The sequence below is a fragment of the Podarcis erhardii genome (assembly GCF_964252035.2).
Source record: "Podarcis erhardii genome assembly, chromosome: 3".
In the NCBI taxonomy this organism is placed as follows: domain Eukaryota; kingdom Metazoa; phylum Chordata; class Lepidosauria; order Squamata; family Lacertidae; genus Podarcis; species Podarcis erhardii.
This window is the reverse complement of record NC_138507.1, coordinates 41318138-41342089: the sequence shown is the minus strand read 5'-3', so window position 1 is coordinate 41342089 and position 23952 is coordinate 41318138. Positions and strand designations below refer to the sequence as shown.

The following is a 23952-nucleotide window of genomic DNA, read 5'->3' as shown; positions in this document are numbered from 1 at the left end:
TTGTCTGTTCTAAATCCGTCCACGTTGGTGTCCATGACTATATCTTGTGGGTGTTTAGCTAAGCACTGTGTGAAGAAGTACTTGAAGGAAGAGCCATAGCTCAGTATTAGAGCATCTGCTTTGCATACAGAAGGTCCCAGGTTCAGTCCTCAGCATCCCTAAGTAGGGCTGAGAGAGACCTCTGTCTGAAACCCTGGAGAGCCGCTAATGGACCAGTGGTCTGACTAGGTATAAGGCAGCTTCCTTGGTACTTTGTTTTGTCTGCCCTAAATCACTCAACATTCAACTTCATTGGATATCCTTGAATTCTAATAATGAGAGAGGAAGAAAAAACTCCCTATCTGTTTTCTCCATACTGTGCATCATCTTTGCCTTTCTATCATGCCCCTCCTTATTTGCTTCTTTTTTCAATTAAGAACCCCCAAATATTGTAACTTTGGATCATAGGGAGAGGGCTCACGAAGCAGAAGCAGGCATAGCTTGTGTGTCTGTATGATTTAGTTATTGCTAGGGTGGTGCAAGAAAATGCTTGAAGGGTGAGGGTTCTCAAAGAGATGGGGGGTAGGGGTAGGTGTAATAGTAAAAAATGAAGTGTCTGCAGAACACAGAAGGCACATCTTTCTGGTCTTAGAAATCCAGTTCAGAGTTTCAATTTTCTATCCAAATGTTTTCTGCTTCCTCCTGTATCTGGCATAGTTGAAAGTAAAATGTCAATGTGATGTCTGGGTGGCATGCACATATAATATAAATTGTCTGTTTGCTCTAGCACAATTAGCATAGTATTCTCTTTGTCAGTGAGGGTTGGGGGCAGAGTGGAGTTTCACATAAATTCCCAATTTGCATCTGTATTGAAATTGTTTAAGATGTTGTTTTGTGTTTGTTTTATCCATTGTTTGCTGCCCTCATCTCCTTTAAGAGGGAGGCCAGGAAAAAATAACCAATCAATCAATTAATAAATCCTTGAAACACAGTTGCTGATATTCAGAACCTTTCCTAATCTCATTTTTCTCCCATTTCTCTTCTTGCAGATCTCCCTTGCAATTATGGATATCTGAAAGAACTAGCCAGTGTGGAGGGGGAATCCCCCTCCTCACACCTTTATTGCCTTTTGGAAATTTTTCTTCCTTGACTATAATACGGTATTTTGTAGATAAAGAAATGAACTCTTGAATTTATATTGATGAAAATATTTATTTTTTTAAGTGCCAAGCCTTAACAGCACAATAATTCCCATGGCAGCTTTCTGCAACTGAGTAAAGACTGTACCTGAAAATCATGATTTTCTTGTGAAGAAGGGGCACAAAGCAGAGTTCCCTTGTGTGTGTTTTACAGGGGTTTCTCTTGTACAGTGGAGTAGTGCAGTAAAGCGTAAGATGAGTTCTTTGATGCCTGACTGTACTTTGAAGTGTCGATCACTGCAGCATGCTTTGGATATCGTTTCTGTCATAACTCAAGGGAGTGAAGGCCAAATCAAGGCCTTCCTCACTTCTCACTGCTACAATGCTGCAACAAGCAAGGATATCTTTGGCAGGAACGCCCTTCATCTTGCCTCTTCCTGTGGTAAGAAAGGGGTGCTAGACTGGCTGATAGAAACAAATGGAGTGGATTTGTTGGCAAAAGACAAGGAGTCGGGATGGACAGCTTTGCACCGTGGCATTTTCTATGGTCATATAGACTGTGCGTGGTCGCTACTGAAGGTTGGTATTTTGCAATTCTTAGTGCCGTTATGAATATGCATTTGGCCTCATGACTTTAGGAACCAAGCGCTGAGCAAAATCAGACTGTACTGTATATAAGCAGTTGGATGGACCCCAGTGTAGTGCTCAGGTGAACTTTATGTTAGTGCAAGCATTTATTCTTGTGCAACAGAACGTTCTTTCTCTCCTGGGGAGGGCATGTGGGGAGAAGCAAGGAAAGTAACCACAAGTGAAAATCCTTGCGCTGATGGAATACCGCCCACTTCTGCCAAATCCCATGTGGTCATTCTTTCAGTTGCACATATCTTTTTATCAGGTTGTCATGGTTTGTTCAAATAAAACCAAACTAGATTGTTCTGTTGAATAAAATGTAGGGGGAAAATCTTAACAGGAAGTCTTCTGTATAATGTTTGAGTCTGATGCCAAAACAAATCATTCCCTGCCATTGTAGGCAAGGTGGAGGCAAGGTGAACTACAGATGGCTTCAGGTTTGCTCTAGGTTTTTGTCTGTTTGTCTCATTGTTTTCTTTTTGATCCATTTGAAGTTGTTTTCAACTGAAGAACAGTTCTAGGTTCTCATTGTTAGTCTTCTCTAAACTGGTCTCCTTCAAATGTTTGGACTGCAGTTCACAACACAGTTGTGCCTCCTGGGATGGATGGGAATTGTAGTACAATGTATCAAATCAAATCAAATTTTATTAAACGGTCACAGACCAGATTAGTACAATGTATCTGAAGAGCACCAGGTTGGGCAAGGGTGGTGTAGGGCTTTAAATGTAACTAGCCACAATTTGAATTGTTCTTGCTTCCTTTTTTGTTACAATTATTAATATCCTTCTTTTCACGATACATGCTCTAACCAACTGAGCTACCTAGCTATCCAAATACAGTGGTACCTCAGGTTACATACGCTTCAGGTTACAGATTCCGCTAACCCAGAAATATTCCCTCGGGTTAAGTACTTTGCTTCAGGATGAGAACAGAAATCGTGCTCCAGCGGCACGGCAGCTGCAGGAGACCCCATTAGCTAAAGTGGTGCTTCAGGTTAAGAATAGTTTCGGGTTAAGTACGGACCTTTGGAATGAATTACCGTATTTTTCGCCCTATAGGACACACTTTTTCCCCTCCAAAAATGAAGGGGAAATGTGTGTGCATCCTATGGGGCGTATGCAGGCTTTCGCTGAAGCCTGGAGAGTGAGAGGCATCGGTGCGTACCAACCCCTCTTGCTCTCCAGGCTTCAGGAAGCTATCCACAAACCTTGCGAGCCCGGGGGAGTTCCCGCGGGCTCGCAAAGCTTGCGGGCAGCAGCCTGCAGCCCGGAGCACGGGGCGCCCTCCGAAGGACGCCCCGTGCTTCAAGAAGGTGTCCGCAAGCCTCCCGCGCCTGGCAGGAGGTCCCGCAGGGTGCGCGAGGCTTGGGGCGGCAGCCTGCATCCCGGAGCATAGGGTGCCCTCCGGAGGACGCCCTGTGCTTCGGGCAGATGCCCGTAAGCCTTGCGCGCCCGACGGGAGGTCGGTAAGTGCTTAACCTGAGGTACCACTGTAATTCCAAGGCAGCTTACAAATAAGAAAATACATTAATGCAATGCAATAAAAATATAAACACGTAATTATCACGCTGCTTCCCATAGAGCACTCGATGGTAGAAGGCCCTGTCAGAGGAGCAGATCATTCAGCTGAGCTTGCCTCTCACAGGATCTTTCTCATAGATCAGTTGCCTCCTCAGCTGTTGTTGGACTACAACTCCCATCGTCCCTGTCTACTAGTCCTGCTAGCTTGGGATGATGGATGTTGTAGTCCAACCACATCTGGGGACCCAAGTTTGAGAAAAAATTACACAGATCATGTGTCAGTGGACCCCTTTAAGCACAACAAGTTATGTGCCCAGTGCCTACATAAAGCTAGCCTATCAGCTGTCTTCAAAGGCAGCTCACAGCATATAACGCATAAGACCCGTCTAAGGAGAACTGGGGGGTATATCTAGAGGTCCTCAGCTGGTAGAAGGAGCGCCCTTCCATTGTCAGACTATGAATCTGATCTTTGGAGGGAGTCCCTCATCCCCCAACCAAAACATAAAACTGTTCACCAATAATACCTGTGTCTTGGCAGGATGGTGCTTCAGTTTATGAGTCTATTGGAGGTTTCAGACACCTATAAAAATATGAATGAGCTAATTTAGATTAGAAGATGGATGAAATAAGAAAAGAAACCAGATTATCAGTTTTCACTTCCTCTCCTCTTCCTCTCCTCCCTTTGCTCTCAGCATGGTGTCAACTTGTATATGCAGGATAAAGAAGGCTTGTCTGCTTTGGATCTTGTAATGAAGGACAGACCAGCCCATGTCATTTTTAAGAATACAGGTATGTCAGCATAAGAGGATCATTATGCTTACTGATACTTACTGTACAGATTTGAACATGAAGAAATAATTATATTTTGAACATGCAGAAAAAAGCTATATTTTAGAAAATGTATGTTTTATGAAGTGCAGTGCAATGTTAGGTGTTGGATGCTGGGTTTGCCTCTCCTCTGAATCCATAGGGGCCTAAATCGTACCTTAAAACAGCAGGTTGAACCTACATTTATTGAAATTGTGTGTGTACATGCATGCCTGTTAGTACTTAAGCTATGTTCAGTGACTTAGTTCTCTTCCATATATATCTTGAGAATGTTGGGATTATGTTATTTTATGTAAATGCTCTGGTATGTAATTTTGTTGTAATAAAAAAACTGATAGTCTTGAGTTTTCTAGGCCTTTTGCCTAGTTTTGCAAGATATCTGGAAAGAATCCATTCAACAGAAAGTAGTACACTTAAAATAATTCATCATGTGCATATGTGAATGAGGATTCAAATGGAAGTCATGATTTTGTGTTAGATCCCACAGATGTCTACACCTGGGGAAACAATATAAATTTTACTTTGGGACATGGTGGTCAACAGAGTAAACATCATCCTGAGCTGGTGGATCTCTTTCCTAGGAATGGCGTTTATATTAAACAGGTAATTAATATATATACACAACAAAACATGCCGGACTAGCATGGTAAACTCCCTCAAGCCCCCCCCCCCCTTCAAAGCATTTATTTCAAAGCAAATATAGGGCTTTGTCCCAGGTCTTAGACTTTAGAATGCCAGTTGACCATGTGTCTTTGCTTCACTTCTGTCCTCCATCCTCTTCCCCTCTTTTTCTGTGACTTACAAAGCAGAAACAGCCCATTCCCTGCTTCTGTTCTTCCACCCTCTCTCAATACACCTGGAATTAAATCTCAATAGCTGGTGTGGGTGGTAAAGCAAGCAGCCTCAGCATCTTCTCTACTCTAATCAGTTGGTTTGTTAGCGTAAGTACACGCCTTTCAGCATTTCCTTTTCTGAAGAAAATCTGGTTTAGCTATTGGAATTTTCTCTGCTCCTTTTGTTAGTTCATTATATATTACTTCATGGTGATGATAATAAGTAATGTTAATTCATGATGCAGCTCAAGTAACATTGTTAAGGACCTTTTCCTCTCTCTCCTTTAGGTGGTGCTCTGTAAGTTTCACTCAGTGTTTCTTTCCCAAAAAGGACAAGTATACACATGCGGACATGGTCAAGGAGGACGCTTGGGTCATGGTGATGAACAGACTTGCTTGGTATTTTAAAACAAATTATTAGGTTATGAAAAAGAAAAGTGGTTTCAAATATTGTATTTGGCCCACTGAGCCATCTTTTGTACATACACAGGGTTTTAAATTTTTTATTTATTTTAAGTAACTCCCCTGCAGTGCTTCAAAAACTCCTTTTGACACACTGTCAGAAGTAGCTGCTACTTTAGTGCAGTATGCAGCTGCTGCTTTAACAAGAGAGCTAAAAGCATCATTGTCTATGCAAATTGTTCCATGTGCAGATCTTCTGCAGAGTTCTTTGTTGCTGAATATCATATTGCTTATGCATTTTCAACTGAGTACCATCTAAATTATGCCATATTTAAACTAAATGGGAACAATGCTCGAGGATAACATATTGTTTTAATTTCACAAGAAATAAATTCTCCTGATCCCTTGGTTAAGGGGATTGTGTTGGTTTTGAGTTTAACCATGAGTGACTTAGGACTCAGCTAGATTGGTAAAGAAAAAGTGATTTATATGTGTAGATTGGTAAAGAAAAAGCGGTTTATATACCTTGTATATGCGATATAACATTTTGTCACCAGATGGTGCTGTGGAGTCCCATTTTTCTCTTCCTGTTTTCCCTGTTTCAATTAACAACGTGTTTAACTGAAACACTTCTTTGATGTGTCTAGATCCAGCCTAAGTGGCTTTGATTTTAAGTGGATTCAAACTCTTGTCATCAGTTGAACCATGTGGTTGGGTGTGAAGCATGGGTGTGAAGCATGATTAGTGGGGACTACAAATTTTGACCGGCTATAATGGCCAGCTGAAGTGTATAAATAGAAAATGGAAATAGTTTTTTAAGCCTGGAGAATTCTAGTGCATATAAATAGTAAAGCCTCTGGATCTTTTTATTAGAGACGTTTGTAGGTGTGTCACCTAATATATTTTACGAAATGGTTTTGCTTTGTTTCTGACAAAGTTGATGTAGGCCTTGACTGAGGGAGGCATGTCTGAAACACAGGTGCAATATTTTCTTAATCTCTCTTAGATTCCCAGACTTGTGGAAAGCTTGATGGGTCACCAGTGTTCTCAGGTGGCAGCAGCGAAAGATCATACACTTGTTTTAACAGAAGATGGATGTGTGTATACATTTGGCCTGAATACTTTTCATCAGCTGGGTGTTCTTCCTCCTCCCCCTAACTGTAATGTTCCAAGACAGGTAAAATGGTCTTTTTAGTAATTGGATAGTTTTGGCATTCCTGTAAATTAGGGGTGGATGTGTGCACATGCTCCCATGTGTACATGCTGGTCAGTGCTGCTGCGTGATACATGTTATCTATTGCTGTTGCTGGGGGAAAAAATTTGAGATTGCTTAAGAGAAACATCAGACGATTAATCACCGGGACAACTCCATGGCAGTGACTTATTCGTAGCCTACACAATCCTTTAAATAAGGAATGTGCATTTTTCAACAGTACTTGGCAGCATTGCATGGTGGTCTAAACAGCCTGAATGTTTCTGGATTACAATTCCTATCATCCTTCACCACCACCCATGCTGGCTGGGGATGATGGAAGTAGTAGTCCCAACAACACTTGGAGCACACCAAGTTGGTTACCCCTGGTCTCAGCCAAGAAGTGGCCAGCTAGCTGATCCCTTGCTGTGGTTTATTTCTACCTTTTTCTGTGGGACTGCATCAAGAAAGTGAGCAGTGGACCTCTTCCTAAGCTTAACTGAAACTGCAGGTGGAATTTCCAAAGAGAGTGAGAATAAAAATTTACTCTATCATGAAAAAGTTACCCAACTAATGATTGTATTATTGATCTCAAGCTCTTGGGGCGGGGGCAACAGTTCAAACTAACACACTTTTAAAGTGTCTTCAAGGCTATAGGATACACACTTAGTATTTTTACTGCACTGTCCTATTCTAGTTGCCAAACAAACCTCTGTGTGCTTTTGATTTCATTGTTAAAAGTGAGCAGATCAGGCGCCTAAAACAAAACATTAAACTACAAAACAATTGGTGCTTGCAACACTGTGGCAAAGCACCTATGAAAACTGGCTGTAACAACTTAAGCGCTTTGAAGGCCATTGGAAACTGTTAAAAGCCAGGTAGGAGAGAACCATTTTTATGTCACACCTGAAACTCAAAAGAGACATTGCCGAGTGAGTTTCACTGAGAAGGTGGTGGAGAGTCTCCACTACTTGTCAGTTTGCTACTGGGCCAGGTTTAAAGTTTGGGTATTAACATTCAGGGCTCTGAACAACTAAGGACCTGCTCTGCCACTGAGATCATCATCAGTGGAGGCCCTCCTTGTTGTCATGGCCTTTTCTGTGTTGATGCCATGCTCTGGAATACCTTTCCTCTAGAAATAAAACATGTGCTGACTCTGTTACAGTTTTGGCACACGCTGAAAAGCATTTTGTTCCTCTTTGTTCCTCTTGGCTTATGATGCCGGCCATTGTGGTTTTAAGTATTTTGGCACTGATTATGTTGTGTTTTTAACTGTAGTCTGTATTGTTACATTGCTTTTATTCCTTTATTTTTTAAAAAATATTGCTGTCTCTTCTGTCAATAGTTAGAGCACAGTAGTAAATACTTTATAATAAAAACTAACACCTGTGTATGTTTGGATTTTTCATATAGGTTCAAGCAAAAAATCTTAAAGGCAGAACAGTGATTGGTGTGGCTGCAGGCAGGTTCCATACTGTTCTATGGACCAAAGAAGCGGTATACACAATAGGGCTGAATGGTGGACAACTAGGTGAGAGAGGGAGTTTTACATCTAAGGTGATGGCAGGGGGAAGAAGATTATTTTAAATAAAACATTGCCATTCCTTTAAGAAGCAGCTTAAAATCTCCTTGTTGCTTTACTAAGATTAGATCCCTCTGTCAAACCAACCTTTATTTTGCACCAGTGACTATTTAGGAGTTCATATATTGACTGTAAAGTTAAGTGTATTTTGGGTACTAGGGATTCAGACCTCAATATACAGCACTCATATGAAAAACCCACTGTTATTTGTTGATACATTTACATTATTCAACAAGAATAAGTGAACTTAGCAAATGCATCCTCTGTTACAGTGAACCACCTAAGTCTTTCTTCGTGTCCTTTGGTGCTAAACATTTTAGAGGGCAAATGATGTGAACTTAAGTTTTATTCCTTCAGAAAAACCAAAGGACATCTTAAAGGGAAAGTGATTATTATCAGCTCACATGGCTATCTCAAAATTTGAGACAAAGTCTCTTAATTTATTAGAATTCAGAATAGTTAGCAAAATATCTGGATGTTGTCCTGTCTGTTAAACCTGTTATGCTAGCTTATATTGTAATAATTGGCTTTATTGAGCCTGTGGTTTTGTATACTTTGCATGGTTGGTTTTCTGACTAGTAAATCCTTGTCTGTCAGTTTTACTGATAAAACACAGAAGTTTAAAAAAATGCCTTAAAGCGGAATGGTTAAGTCAAGTACTCTCAACACAAACATGCACGCACACTTGCATAATCCTGGCATTTCTGCCCCTCACCATTCCAGCCCTGAGTGGTGGTGGAGGGGAAATCCTGGAATGTACTCTCAGAGAGCCTAGTGAAGAGCTTTATCTCTGATTTCAGTGCTGTGGTGATTAGCACTCGGAGAAAAGATTGACTGCTTTCTCAAATCAGCCAGAGAGATCTTTTATCTCAAAAACAGGAGATAAAATGCTCTCTGTGTTCTCTAGAGATCATTCTCTGCAGAACAGAGTGATTTATCACCCAGAATGAAACCAAAGCTGTGGGGGTAGAGGCACTGCCTGTGGCTTGCTGAACTGAATCCAGACCCTACCTCCCCTTGGTCTAAATGATGCTGTTAAAAGCTCAAACTAGAAAAAGAATGGACAGCACCCTTTGTTCCACCCTGTGGCAACTTGCTAGCTCTCTTTATTCTCTCTGTCTCTACTGCCGATACTGAAATTCTTTTTTAAAATGCATACACGCAGAGGCCATAATTTGTTTTACAACAAAAATTACACAGTGTATTTTTTTATGCACAATGGGAAAATATTGGTGTGAGGACATAGAGTGCTATCATAGAGTGAAATGTTCTAAATTGGCTTTGGCATCTGAACTCACCAAATACTCCTGAGTGAGCATAGTAGTCATAGAGTAAGAGGTGAGGTCCTTTTGAGGATTGGGAACTGATTAAGTAACAAGAAGCAGAGAGAAGGAATAAATGGACAGCTCTTGTAAGTGGAAGGATGTCGAAAGTCGAGTTCCCCAAGGACTGGAATTGGAGCTGTGCCTTTTAACTTGCTTCATAAATGATCTAGAGTTAAGGGTGAGCAGTCAGGTGGCTAGGTTTCCTGACAATACGAAACTGTTCAGGGTTGTTAAAACAAAGGGATTGTGAAGAACTCCAAAAGCACCTCAAGGCTGAGTGTATAGGAGGTAAAACGGTAAATTACTTCAGTGCAAAGAAGTTTAAGGTGATGCATATAGGGGCAAAAAATAAACCCTCATTTCACGGGGTCTGAACTGGTGGTGAGTGATCTGGAGAAAGACCTTGGGCTCATATTGGATAGCTCAGTGAAGATGTTGACTCAGTGTGTGGCAGCTGTGAAGAAGGCAAATTTCATGCGAGGGATCATTAGGCTAATGCGAACAAAACTGCCAATGTACAGTTCTTGTTGCCTCACCTCAAAAAGTGATATTGCAAAATTGGACAAAGTTCAGAATAGGGCAACCAAAGTGATCAAGGGGACGAAGGAACTTCCCTATGAGAAACATTTACATTTCTTGTTTAGGAAAAAAAAGGCGACAAAGAGATTACATGATAGAAGCATATACAATTATTATTGACATACAAAAAAAGGGATATCTAGTAAAACTAGAATTCTGTTGAAGCTGATTGTTGGAAGAGTCAGGACAGATAAAAGAAAGTACTTCTTCACACAGCACATAGTTAAACTATGGAATTCACTCCGAGTAAGAGGTAGTAATGGCCACCAACTTGGATGGTGTTATAAGAAAAAAAACCTGCTCTTTAGAATTCTTATAACAATGGCTTTATAAGAGGATTTGAGAAATTCATGGAAGATAAGTCTATCAGTGACGGCTAGCCATGATGGCTGTACTCTACCTCCATGATCGGAAGCAATATGCATATCAGTTGCTGGAAACTGCAGGAGAGGAAAGTGCTGTTGCACTTAGGTCCTGCTTGCAGGCTTCTGATGGGCATCTGGTTGGTCACTGTGAGAGCAGAGTGTCGGACTAGATGGGCCAGTGGCCTGATCCAACAGGGCGATTCTTATGCTAACTCAAGATGCTAATAGTCAGTGGCATGCGGACCCAGCTCTGGAATCATTAGCAAGATTCCTTTTTTTAAAACTGCTTTCTGTTGAATGGGTGAACCCCGTGACAACTGATTCAGTCTTGTAAAGCTGTAATCCTAAGAAAATCCAAATAGAACAGAATTAAGAATTCATTCCAAGTAAATGTGCACCAGGATGGTATGTGTATGTTTTATGAATCAAAAATATTAATTTTCTATGTAAAAGGTTTTAACTGTTTTAAATCCTCGCTGTCACATTGTCTTTGAGTTATGTGCTAGTTCAGGTTAAATTAAGTCTACATTCATTCATATATTTTGTTGGTCTTTCTGCCTTGCACTCCATAAATCCTCCAATTAATTATGGATCTGAAAAAGTTGGCATTGAAGGCGTTCTTTTACATTGTAGGATACTTGCTAGATCCTAACGGAGAGAAGTGTGTAACTTCACCTCGCCAAGTCTCTGCTCTGCATCACAAAGACATTACTATGTCCTTTGTCGCTGCAAGTGATGGTGCCACAGTTTGTGTTACTGAAAGAGGAGATATCTACTTGCTCACCGACTATCAATGCAAGAAGATTGCTTCCAAGTGAGTGCTTTTCCTCAGAAAAAAAATCTATGAATTTACCCTTGTTAGTCCAGCCAGGACACTGAGGTCCAGCTCTGAGGGCCTTCTGGGAACCAGGCAGACGGCTTTCTCAGTAGTGGCACCCACTCCCAGCTTAGTACGGTTAAGGTGAAGGCTTTACTTTCAATAGTAATCTCTTCAGTTTGTCTATTTCTTTGGACTGATTTTGCACTCAGTGGAAACTCTGAATGCTGACCTTCCTCCTTCTTTGCTTCTTTTCAGTGCTTCTTTATAGATTATGATGTCTTACAATGCAAAGCGGCTTTTATTTTTGTTCTTTATTAATATAGCTTTCTAACATATGTATGTGGCAAATATGTTTCACATGTCACATGGTTTGTATGAACTATTGGGCAACATATTAGTAAGAGGGCAGGGTAAAATCTTGTGATGAATCTTGTCCTAAGGTCAATATAATGGTTTTAGCATCTGTGATAGTCTGGTAGCAGTTGCTTATTTGTAGCTTCTTTAACAGTAAAGTTGTTAGGTTTTTTCTTTATGTAAATGTTTCATTTTCTTTACACTTTTGATTTGTGTGCATTTTGTGTAAATGAAGTTGTCTTTGTATTGTGATTGTCCAGGCAACTAAATCTAAAGAAGGTTCTTGTTAGTGGAGGCTACTTGGACTACAGAGTGGCTCCTGAACACCTTAAGGAAAATGGAGGCCAGAGGATTTGTATCCTTGCACTGGACCAAGCGGGAAGAGTAAGTTGACCAGTACTGTGCTGCCACCCACTTTATAAAGTGTAAAGGCATACCTTGAAACCACTTTATGTTTATAGCATGTAACTTAGTTATCCATTGTCACTAAATGCAAATGTATTTGTTTGCAGTAGTGACGTGTAATGCCTCTCCAAGGGATGAACAGATCAGTCTATTCAGTCCATAACAGATTTACAAATGTTTATTCTTAAGTCCATTCCATTCTGTTTCTGCATCTTCTGCAAATGATAAACATAAGCACACACAAAATTTAGTATTTTTGTATAGTTTTCTACTAAATAGGTATTTTTGAATGAATTTTATCCTAAAATATACATTTTATATACACAATTTTTCAGCCCATCACTGTGTTTTGATCTGATTAGTCCAGGAAGTGTGATTCAGGGCCCTTGACTTAAATGGACCAAACAAAATTATCAAGCGTTCCTCATCTGCTCTAGCTTTTTCCTCACACAAGCTTGTCTAAATGTGACTAATGTCACACATAGTTTGGCCCTTAGATCAAGTCTGCATCTCTGTCTACCGAAAACCTTTTGCTGTTCAGCTGTTTGATCACTTTTACTTAAGACTGAAAAAGCAAACAAATTTTGCAAACTTTCAGGCGGTGGTGGGGGACTTGCTGACAAAGCTGCTTTCTTTGAGGATCTGATTCACAGTAGAGTTTAGCATGAGGAAGTTGGCCATACAGCCAATCCAGCAGCATCTTTACCTGCCCCATACCTCTCACGAACGTCATCAGGTGTGGGCCAGGTGGGCATGGTTAGGGGGAATTCAGTTTGGGACCTGTTCCAGGCTAAATTTGGCTCATGGGCCAGAGGTTCCCCACCCCTGCTTTAGGGAAGCAGGACAACTCTCGCTTAAAATTGTGTAAATCTGTATGAGGACAAAACAGATGGTGAGCAAATCCCCAAATAGGTTGCGGAAGCAGGAATAGCCGCTTGTAGCTTCTTGGTGCATAAAGAATTTAGTTTAAAGCAATTAAAGAAGCCAGGGGGAGAAATTATTGCAGAAATGTGTAAACTGCTCTCATTCTCTCCTCTCCCTACCCCACACTCCACAAATCTTTAGGTGTTTTGCTGGAAATCTGCCAACAATCCTTTGAAGCAGTGCCGATGGGTGTATGGCCGCCAAGTCTACATGTCTGATATTTCTTTAAATAGGAATGAAATTATGTTTGTTACACAGGACGGTGAAGCTTTCAAAGGAAAGTGGATGGAGGGGAACAAAAATTCGGAGAAGAAAGGTAAATCAAGTAGACTTTTGAGTGTGCTAACTTTGGTTGAATGGAAGCAGTTGAGAGCAGTTTTGGGTCGATCAGTGTAAATGGGAATATGAACACACAATATTTTTTTCCTGAGTTAAGACATAAAAATAAAAAGGAGAGGTCTACAGTTGTACTACTCAAAGGACACAGGAATTCTAACAAGGGGCTACAGAGGTGCAGAGTGGCCGACCACTGCTTTTTGTACTGGCCAGGACAGAAAAGCTTTGGATCCAAGGAAGCTGCGTCCCTGTCCTAGAATGCCCCTTTTGCCCGGATTTCCACTGGCCAACATAAAGAGAATTGCTGGCAATATTTTCCCACCCACACTCCTTCGCTGTAGTAGAGCTTACCTCACCAGTAGCATTTGTCTCTGCCAGCAGAGGATGGTGGGGAGAAATCTACACACAACACATACACACACAACCTCAACATGGGGGTAGGGGAAGGATCACATTCTAAATCTAGCACAACTTGCGTTGTTTTCCCTTCCTACCCCTTCGCCATAACAACTATGAATAGACACATCACTGAGTATTTTGGTTGTCATTTGTACCTTTTGTAATGGAATTTTAAAAACAAGTTTCTATAGCACTGGACTTAAGGCTTCTGTGTGGGCATGGGTTTTAGGGTCTTACCAAATTATGGTTTTTTTATTTTAAAAAATGCTTGACAGGATCTTAGTACTTGTGGGTTTGGGGGTCCTTTCTTTTGGCTTTCTAACAATAGAAGCTTGTGGCCTCTAAGGCCCACAGACAGAGGACTAAGCCTCTTGCAGAGTAATTGTTGTGGGGGAAGGCAGTAGGACAGTCCCATGCCCAGGAGTTAACACCACAAAGAGGGGCATTTAATTTCTTCAACTACATTGTTAGCTGTGAACCTGAGCGCTATAATGCTGTAGCACTACAAAGACTGAAGTATCAGGACTGGCAGAGGTCCACTTAAAGCGTGCAAAGGGAGGAATTAAAAAGGCTGAGGTTCAAAAATTTTATTTGCAGTAGCTACCTTCTGTGCCTTTTCCAGGCTAATAGGGAGCTTTTAAGTATTTTCTCTTGCCTGCTCTTTTCACTGATTTAATCTTCAGTCAGGTTATTTTATAGGTGTATGTCTTCTTATTCACCCTGTCCAAGCAAATTAATTACCCAGTAGATTTTTTTGTAGTGCTAACAGGGCTTTCTAATGTTCTGTTCCTATGGTAGGTGTATGTGCATGCACAAAAGGATTTGAAGGTATTCTGTTCCTTTTCTTTTCTTTTCTTTTTTATTTTTTGGCCAACAGCAACATTTTTCTTTCTCCATTTCTCAGGAATTTTCAGAATTCTCTATCTTGTTAGGAGTGTTTAGTTTTTCTACTTGCTGACACTGGACCACCAAATCTATTAAAAGGAAACACTGTTTTCTGCAGAGCAAATACTAGTAACTAGTGCCATCTAGTGCCACCAGAGCAGTTTACAAGCTTACATAAAAGTGTCAGGGGAAATGATGCTCTTATTTAAATAATGATAAAGACATGGGGGCAGGCACACTTCAGCTTGTGGTATCAGCTTTATTTTACTAGAACCACAAGATTTACCAAAGTGAGCCCACTGCAAAAGGTGGAATAGCTCTGAGCAGTTGCTGAGAAACGGATTTTTGTCTGTCAAAACGGAGCTCAGCTCAGCACCCAGTCCTTTTGCACACAAATCCATTCTAGGTTCCCCTAAGCTTATTTAGTTCAAGGCGCATGTTTGTGAGGAGGGGATGTATTTCAGAAGTTTCTCAACTTCCTCAAAATTGCTGAGGGTCTTTGCAGACTGGCAGTTTTAATGTGTTTTTACCCTACTTGTTGTAGCAATTGGAATTCCATAGACGTCAGATTGTAAAACACTAAAATACAAGAAGCAATAAAAACACAGTTTAAATCAGTTTAAATATTCAGTCCAATGGATGTGCCACCTCCTATTTTTAACCACAAATCCACAGACACACGACAGACCACCTGATGAAACTCGTGGTTCATGAGCCACAATTTGAGAACCCCTAATCTATTGCAAATCACCCAGAGATCTATCAGTAGAGTAGTTGGGCTGATGAAATTTAAAACAGTGATTGCTGCATATGAATACAACATTCAGGATGTTTTATAGTCTTCAGTAGAGCTGGAAGTTCAACTGAATGATGTTCTGTACCAAAATATTTTCCAAAACTTGTAGAAAACTTAAAATTAGTTTGGAGTTTAAACAATTTGTGTATGTACCACTGTACAGACTTCAAACTATATGATTGGTGGATTTGTATGATTCGATTAACAAAACATTTTGAATCTTTTTTTAAAAAAGGGATATAAGATTCTACTCTAAGATGATGAGATTATTTTTTTCACAGAGTCTTTATTCATGGAAGCTTCAGTTGTAACTTTTTCCTACACTCATGCTGCAATTAAATGAGATAGTGTTCTATATTATTTTCCTACTTGTAGATGTTTCTCTGATCCAGCAGGGCTCTTCTTATGAAATTAGTTGTACTGTCTGGAAATCACATCAAGTATGAAGTAGTCTTCAATAAATGTCTAACTAAGGCCAAATACTTGCCTTTCAACCTTAGTGGAATCAGTGCAATGCTTCCAGCAAAACATTTTCCTATTTGTTTCCTCAACTGATTATCTAACTAGTTAATCTCTCCAAATACAGCAGAGATTGTGACAAATGTTCAGAATTCCTCAACCGAGGTCTCATCTTGCGATACAAACAACGTATATGAACGAATACGACTTGAGAAGCTTGCTTTTGTTCACAGAGCTGTTAATGTTACAACTGATCCTAACGGGTGCAACTTTGCTGTTTTACAGTCAGATCCTAAAACAAGGTATAGTTCAGCTATTTATGGGAATAATTTACCTGAAATTTATGGGAATAATTTACCTTTATGGGAATGATCTACCTGAAATTTATGGGAATAATTTACCTAAAAGCTTTGAAAACAATATTTTTATTTTATTTTTAAACATTTCAGTGCTGTTTTCCTGGGCAAAGCCCATCCATACTAACTGATAGCAATACAAATTATAATTATTGAAAAACAAAAGAATAAAACCCATTCAAATCTTCCCATATCATTATCCACTCCAGCCTCAATTCAGCAAACAGGACCAAAATAACTCAAGGGAAGGCCAATGGAAACAAATAGGTCTTTTAAGCCTTATGAAAACTTACTGGGAAGGGAGTTCCATTGCCACGAGGGCTCCCACCTCACAGACCTTAGGGGCACACACAACAAGGGCCTCTAAAACTAGTTCCTGGATGCAGTGGTCTTTCTTTTGATCTACTTGTACTTTTGGATACTCTGGTCAAGCCAGTCCTTTACTAATATTTAACACGTGAGGTTATGATGAAGATGTTCTTGCCTTCCTGAAAAGAGGGATGACATGCCCAGTCTTGCCTTCTGCAAATGGAACAACATATGCTACATTAAACCACAGCTATTAGTCTGCGGACTGGGAAAGCGTTGCTGGTACTGTTAAAAATATACAGGTATGAATCCAATATCTTTACGAGTCTACCACAACGGGGCTCTACATACTCATGTGTGATGATGCCTCTTGAGGTCTTTCTTTTAATGTTTTGAAGAAGGAAAGCAAATACTGCTTGGAACCAGGGGTGGGGAAGCTGCAGCTCTCCATATGTTGTAGAACTCCCAACTCCAGTCAGCCCCAGCCAGTATGGCCAGTGGTTAGGGACGATTAATGTTTTAGTCCAACAGCGTCTGAAGATCTTCAAGTTCCCAATTCCTGCCTTAGAAACTTGCTTTTTCTTTTCTTGCATGGAGCATGAAGATGAAGTGAAATGAAAGTGAAATGAAAGCCAATTCAAATAATTCTTATAACTCTCTTCTTCCAGTTTGTATGAAATCCCAAGTGTCTCGACTTCTAGTTTTTCTGAGGATTTTGGCAAATTGTTGGGAGAAGCAGAAATTACGGACAACATCCACGATGTGACTTTTCAAGTTGGCTCCAGGACTTTCCCTGTGCACAAGTACATTTTGGCAGCACGCTCTGACTTCTTCCGGAAGCTCTTTGAATCGGATCACAATTGGATAGATTCTGCTGATATTTATCGTAAAGATGAAGATGGTGTTGGCTGTGATCTCTTTGTGATAGAAAAGCTTCACCCAGATTTGTTTATGTACATTCTGCAGTACATTTACACGGATACATGTGATCTCCTCATTCATGGTCACAGGCTCAAAGCGGTGTACAAAGAAAAAATGGAAGAGAATGAAAACACTTTAATTACAAACTTGAATAAAATAACTATCAATGGAGATGTTAATAAGAAGTCTGCGTTTGAGGTTTACAGAAGTAACCAAGTATACATGGGAAATGAAAAACAGAAGAGCAAACCAAAACCTGCTTCTAAGAAATGTAAGAGTGTTGGGGAAGAAGTGAATCTCATAAAAATGTTGCAAGTTGCTGCAAAGAAATTTGGAATTGGGAGCTTAAGTTCAAGGTATGCTATCACTAAGTCTTTTATACACACACACACAAACAAACAAACACAAACACACATGTGCTTTTTCTTTTTCTAACGGGTTGATCCTTAGGTTAAGTTGAATAAACATCTATAACTCTTCCTCTCAACTAATCCTGTTGCATTATTCTTTTTACAGTGGAGCATTGTTATCTCTTTAACAATTCATTTTTCTTGCAGGCTAGATGGAGTCAGAATAGAAAATGGAAGAATAAACATTGCCAACAGAAAAACTGGCAACAAGCCAAAGCTAAACCAGAAAAAATGGTGAGTTTCAAAAGGTGCAGTATGGAAGCTTGAAGATTTCTATAGGGTATAATGAAATTTAAATAATTCACATAATTCTGTCTTCTAGTTTGTATGAAGTCCCAAGTATCTCAACTTCTCATTTTTCTGAAGTTTTTTTTTTTTTTTTGAAAACCATGTAAAATAAACTTAAAACTATACATTCAAAAATTTCTCTTAGTGAGAATAATTGTGCATTTTATCACATGGATAAAACATACGACATGTCTGCGACCAGACCTCCATGAATTTAAGCAGGAAAAATCCTTGCTATTCCTATTCTTGTAAAATGGTTACTGAGCCATCACTTTAGTGTATATACAGTGGTACCTCTGGATGTGAACGGGATCTGTTCCGGAGCCCCATTCACATCATGAGCAGAACATAACCCGCGTCTGGGGGTCGCGATTCGCCGTGTCTGCGCATGTGCGTGACGTCATTCTGAGCGTCTGCGCATGCGCGAGTGGCGAAACCCGGAAGTAACCCATTCCGTTACTTCTGGGTCGCTGCTGGACGCAACCTGAAAACGCTCAACCTGAAGCGTCTTTAGCTCGAGGTATGACTGTAAATATGTCTGAATCACTGCAGAACCAACCAGCTGGCCATATGCTGAACTCTTACTGACCATACGCCTCTATGTTCATTAAGGCTGCTCCTCTTCACAGGGGCGGGGTTGCTGTTGGCCCTCGCACATTCCCGTGGTCACTGGGGGTGTGTTGAGTCCCCCGTGTCATGGGGGAGTCCCGGCCTGCGTCATGCCCACGGCCAGCCAGTTTGGCCCCCCCCCCCCATGTTCATTAATACCCTTCCCCATATGTATAAACCGTTCAGTTTCTTAACTCTGGAAAAAATCTGCTGATTCTCCCCCTATTCTCCCACTGCATTACTTTATCCTTGTTTGTATTAAACCACATTTGTCATTTTAATGTCTCGTTATAGTAGGTTTTTTAATTGTTTTGCAGCTCGTACCTCTGCGATGTGACCATGAAATCTGTAGATGGAAAAGAATTCCCATGTCACAAATGTGTGCTCTGTGCAAGACTTGGTAGGTATAATGTAAGGTACTTTGGCCACGTTATTAATAGAGATCTGTCTTATAATGCATGTCAAAATGAGATCTCTCTCCTTTTCAGACTATTTTCACAGCATGCTGAGCAGCTCCTGGATTGAGGTAAGTGTTCCTGTATAAGTGCTTGGATGCATTGCCCTTCGTCTTTAATTTGTGCAAAAATATTTACTCAGGCATTGTGGGGGAGAAAGTAATTATTCACGAAAGAGAACTTTGTAATGGCTTGCAAAGCAGAAGGCAAGAATATAAAAATTATCCAGCAGTGAATTCTACATGTGCACCCTTCATTACATAAATGATATTGAGCACAAGGGGCCTTTTATAGCAGCTGTGTGCTATGCTATGATACATTAGTTTGAATGTTGTTTCGATGATGGGATTTTAATTGTGGTTTATTTATGGCAGCTTAATTAAAATAAATGGGGGAAAAAGGGTTAGAGGGACTATAGAACACATGCTTTGCATGCAGAAGGTCCCAGGCTCAGTCTAGACACCTGCAGATAGAGCTGGGACAGATGCCTAGCTGAAACGCTGGAGATCCACACCAATTTCTATGCAGTACAGAGCTAGGTGGACCATCAGTCTTACTCTGTGTAAGGAAGCCTCTCTGCCTAAGATTGGAGAGGCTTCACAGCCAATCAGAGTAGACACAATAATGGATTAATCATTAGATGGAGCAATGGCCTGGCTTGGTAAAAGGCAGCTTCAGAAGTTAATAAATTTGTAGGTTAGAAATAGTTATAAATGCCTTATTTCTGAGCCATACTTTGAAAATAAACCCAGCAGCCTTTTATTTTGGCTTAGTTTGCACATAATTCTAAGCTAAACCATAACTTAGTGTGGAAACACAGGCTCCCAGAGAGAGAACAAACTTTGGTTACGTCTTGTGGTTGCCTGGAGTGAGATTAACCAGAAGCCCAGGTTTGGATGACATACTAAGCCAAGCTATGGCTTGGTTCATAGCAGCAGCAGCAGCAGCAGCAGCAGCAGGACCAGAAGAGGAGCCTTGATTTCCTCTCTGGAAACCTGCAGACGCACTCATTCACAACAAGTCATGATTTGGCCTATTGTTATGTCCAAACTGGGTCTTTCTTTCATTTTTGAAATACAGTGGTGCCTCGCAAGACGAAATTAATTCGTTCCGCAAGTCTCTTCGTCTTGCGAGTTTTTCGTCTTGCGATGCACGGTTTTCCATAGGAATGCATTGAAAATCAATTAATGCGTTCCTATGGAAACCGCCTTCCCCCGACCTCTTCTGGCGGGCGGCATTTTAAAATCGCCCGGGACAGCGGAGGACTTCTCCGCTGTCCGGGCGATTTAAAAGCCCCTGGGAAGGCAAGCAGGGGGGACAAAGACTTTTGCCCCCCGCCTGCCTTCAGAAGAGGTCCAGGACAGGCTTCGCGGACCTCTCCGCAAGCAGTGGGAGCGCTCCTTGCGGAGAGTTGCCAGCGCGCCCAGGCTTCGCGGCCCCGCCGCCCGGCTTCGGGACATCGTTCCGATGCCAGGCGGCGGGGGGAGGCTTTCTCGCCCCGCCGCCCGGCATCGGGACGATGCCCCGAAGCCGGGCGGCGGGGGGAGGCTTTCCCGCCCCGAAGCCGGGCGGCGGGGGGAGGCTTTCCCGCCCCGAAGCCGGGCGGCGGGGGGAGGCGTTCCCGCCCCGCCGCTCGGCTTCGGGACATCGTTCCAATGCCGGGCGGCGGGGGGAGACTTTCCCGCCCCGCCGCCCGGCATCGGGGCATCGTTCCGATGCCGGGCGGCGGGGGGAGGCGTTCCCGCCTCGCCGCCCGGCATCGGGGCATCCTTCCAAAGCCCGGCGGCGGGAGGAGGTGTCCCCGCCCCGCCGCCAGGCTTCGGAGGAGGTCCGAGGACAGCGGGGAAGACGAGCTGCGCTTCCCCACTGTCCCGGAGATTTCCCTATGGGCTGTCGTCTTGCGAAGCAAGCCCATAGGGAAATTCGTCTTGCGAAGCGCCTCCAAAACGGAAAACCCTTTCGTCTAGCGGGTTTTCCGTCTTGCGAGGCGTTCGTCTTGCGGGGCACCACTGTAAAATTTTTATTTATTTTACAAGTAAAAAATTGTCACATTACCAAATACATAACCATATATAGAGATTTCTCTGAGTCCCTCGACTTCTCACCTTCCCCTCCATGGGTCCTATTGTCAACCGTATAATCAATATTTTGTATCTTTCTATATTGTCCATCATATTAGTTACATTACAAGTGTTGTTAGAATCCTGCTAATGTTTTCATCTGTTTACAGTCGTCTCCTAAATAAATTAGAAACTTTCCCCATTCTTTCTTGAAGTTATTGGCTTCTTGGTCCCTGGGTCTTTCTGTCTTGTGCTCTTATTGAAATAAGCCCACCCATGCCTGTGAAATGTGTTTGCCTTGGTTGCTTCCTAAAATACCACATATTCAAATATCAAGATCCAAATAATCAATAGCTAGCATTTTTTGCATAGTACCCCCTGCCCCCGGCACTTGCCATATAGAAAATGCTTTTAGAAACTAATGAACCTTTACAACAGAATATTACCACATGCTCTGCCAAATATCTAACATGTATGGAATTCTGTCCTCCTAGACTTCCTACTGGCCATGATAGGGTAGATATTTTATTCTGCAGGTTGACTTTTGGTAGCTAGTAGTTATTGACCTCTTTGGTTACAGGTAATGCTTGTACACTTAAAGAATTAATTAGTAAGCACTTGTGCAAGTTCTGCTGCTTTGAGTTTGCTTTAGGCAATGGATAGATGTGAATGACAAGTTTGTGGCTTGCTGTTCTCTTTAATGGTGGACACATAATACTAGATTTTGAAGTATGTAACAGTAACCCAGAAATTAGTTCTTGAAATTCCTTCCATGTTACAGCAGTCCATCTGAAACGAGATTTTTCCAATAAACGTTGAAAACGTTAAGTCGGATCAAGTCCTCTTCAAGTTTATGCATATTGAAAGTGCCAGAGGATGACTAATAGCTGTGAATAATCTAATGGAACCTCTTACTACTTTATTTCCTAAATGGGGCGTTTGCCAACAATCTTGAGATAATTCTGTTATGACTGCAGAATGCTATCTTCATAAGAAGTTTTTCCTTTTGTTTATATTTGGCTGGTTTGTTTAGAGCAGTTGATTAGGGATGGATGCTCTGTGTCAGTGTTTCCCACATTGTGCACCACGAGAAGTTCAAGGTTTTTTATAAGTCCAGCACGCATAAATGCAGAGGAGGTTACCCTCTGCATCTCAGCATGATGTATTGTTCTCGCCTGTCTCCTCCTTATCAGTTTCTGTTGGGAGTGGGTAATTTGGTCAAGCTCTCTCCATTGGGTGCCATTGTATCGTTCCTAGCATGGGCTTTCTAGTCCATCATCTTCCAGACAAGAGGCATGCTCAGAACCATGACCCATGCAGAAACGTTAGAAGTGTTCTTCCTTGAGGATTGGTCACTCATACTCATACTCTAAATCCTTTAGTAAAATGTGCATCTGAGGTCATTGAAGGGGGAAAGTGTTCACTGGCTATGGGAACCTTTGGAAACACTGCTCACCCACCCTCTTAGTATGTTGATTTTTATGAAAGCTACCAAGACACTTAAAAATATATATATATAGTAGAATACAGAAGAGTAAACACAATACATGGTGATCTGGATTATTTGGAAAGGATCGAGATTTATGTATTCTGCTGCTGCTGCTGCTGCTGCTGCTGCTGTTACTACTACTACTATTAGTTTTTCTAGTTTTCTGTTGCATGCACTATTTGTAATGGCATATATCATTTTTAAAATCTGATGACTTCCCTAAAGGTTCACAAGGAGCTTCTACTGGATCTTAAAGTGGGCTGGCATTTGAAATGTTTGTTTAAACCCGCTTCTATTTAGGCATCATGCTGTGCTGCTCTGGAAATGCCATTCCCCTCTGACATCCTGCAGGTCATCCTGGATTATATTTACACTGACGAAGCTGTTATAGTAAAAGGTAAGGACTTTAATAGAATGGGAATAAATTACATGTTTGGGAATCTGGGAACAGTAGGAGGAGGAGGAGGAGGAGGAGATGAAAATAGTATCAATAGCAAAATGCCAGCTTAATGGATTAAATTGCACAAATGGTATAATGTCATGTAAATCCAACAATTAAAACGTAGTATTACACAATATTAAAAACAGTTTGAAACAAGTGTAAAAAGCCAGGATAAGGATGTTTGTCTTCAGCATTTGGTGAAAGCAGTGCAATGAAGGCGCCAGACATACCTATGTGGGAAGCGAATTCCACAACTAAGGGACAGCTGCCGCGACTGCCCTGAGCTTCTGAGGGCAATGGACCAACCAAGAGGGCACCCTCCACTCATGTTAGCACCTTGAGAAGTTAGGGAAGGATGTGATCTTTCAGGTATTTGGGGCCTGAGTGGTTTAGGGCTTTGAACATTAAAGCGAGCACCTTGAATTTGGCCTGGAAATGAACTGGTAAGCACGGCAACTCTTTTAAAATGGCATGTATGAGACCCGAGCCTGTATGAGAGCCAGTCATCTGGCTGTTGCATTTTGGATCAAGTTTCTAAGTCATCTTCAAGGGCAGCCCCACGTAGAACACATCACAATGATCCAGTCTGGAAGTTACCGGAACATGGAGCACAGTGGCCAAGTCATTTCTGTACAAAAGGGGCCACCACTGTAGCTGAAAAAAGGCACTCCTAGGCACCTGAGCCTCCAGTGAGAGTGTTAAATTCAGGAGCACCCCTAAGCTGCCGGTCATCTCCCTACCTCCTGGAACACGAGCAATCAGGACACATAGTACCTCTGTCTTTTCAGGACCGAGCTTTCTCCAAGCACTGATCTAACACACCAGCTGCCTCTCCTGGTTTAATTGGAGCAGAGAGATAGA

At 41.5% G+C, this 23952-nt stretch overlaps 1 protein-coding gene across 1 annotated transcript in view; it reads left to right on the top strand.

Annotated features, from left to right (window-relative positions):
- IBTK (inhibitor of Bruton tyrosine kinase) overlaps positions 1-23952 on the top strand; it is a 46530-nt gene that overhangs the window by 5413 nt on the left and 17165 nt on the right. The window contains exons 2-16 of the mRNA XM_081856792.1: positions 1029-1697; positions 3961-4057; positions 4575-4699; positions 5218-5328; positions 6338-6508; positions 7937-8054; positions 11008-11188; positions 11809-11932; positions 13019-13193; positions 15880-16054; positions 17086-17694; positions 17896-17982; positions 18963-19045; positions 19134-19171; positions 22950-23046. Of these exons, the coding sequence (XP_081712918.1) occupies positions 1374-1697; positions 3961-4057; positions 4575-4699; positions 5218-5328; positions 6338-6508; positions 7937-8054; positions 11008-11188; positions 11809-11932; positions 13019-13193; positions 15880-16054; positions 17086-17694; positions 17896-17982; positions 18963-19045; positions 19134-19171; positions 22950-23046 (2515 nt within the window). The 5' untranslated portion in view covers positions 1029-1373. The remainder of the gene's footprint in view (positions 1-1028; positions 1698-3960; positions 4058-4574; positions 4700-5217; positions 5329-6337; positions 6509-7936; positions 8055-11007; positions 11189-11808; positions 11933-13018; positions 13194-15879; positions 16055-17085; positions 17695-17895; positions 17983-18962; positions 19046-19133; positions 19172-22949; positions 23047-23952) is intronic.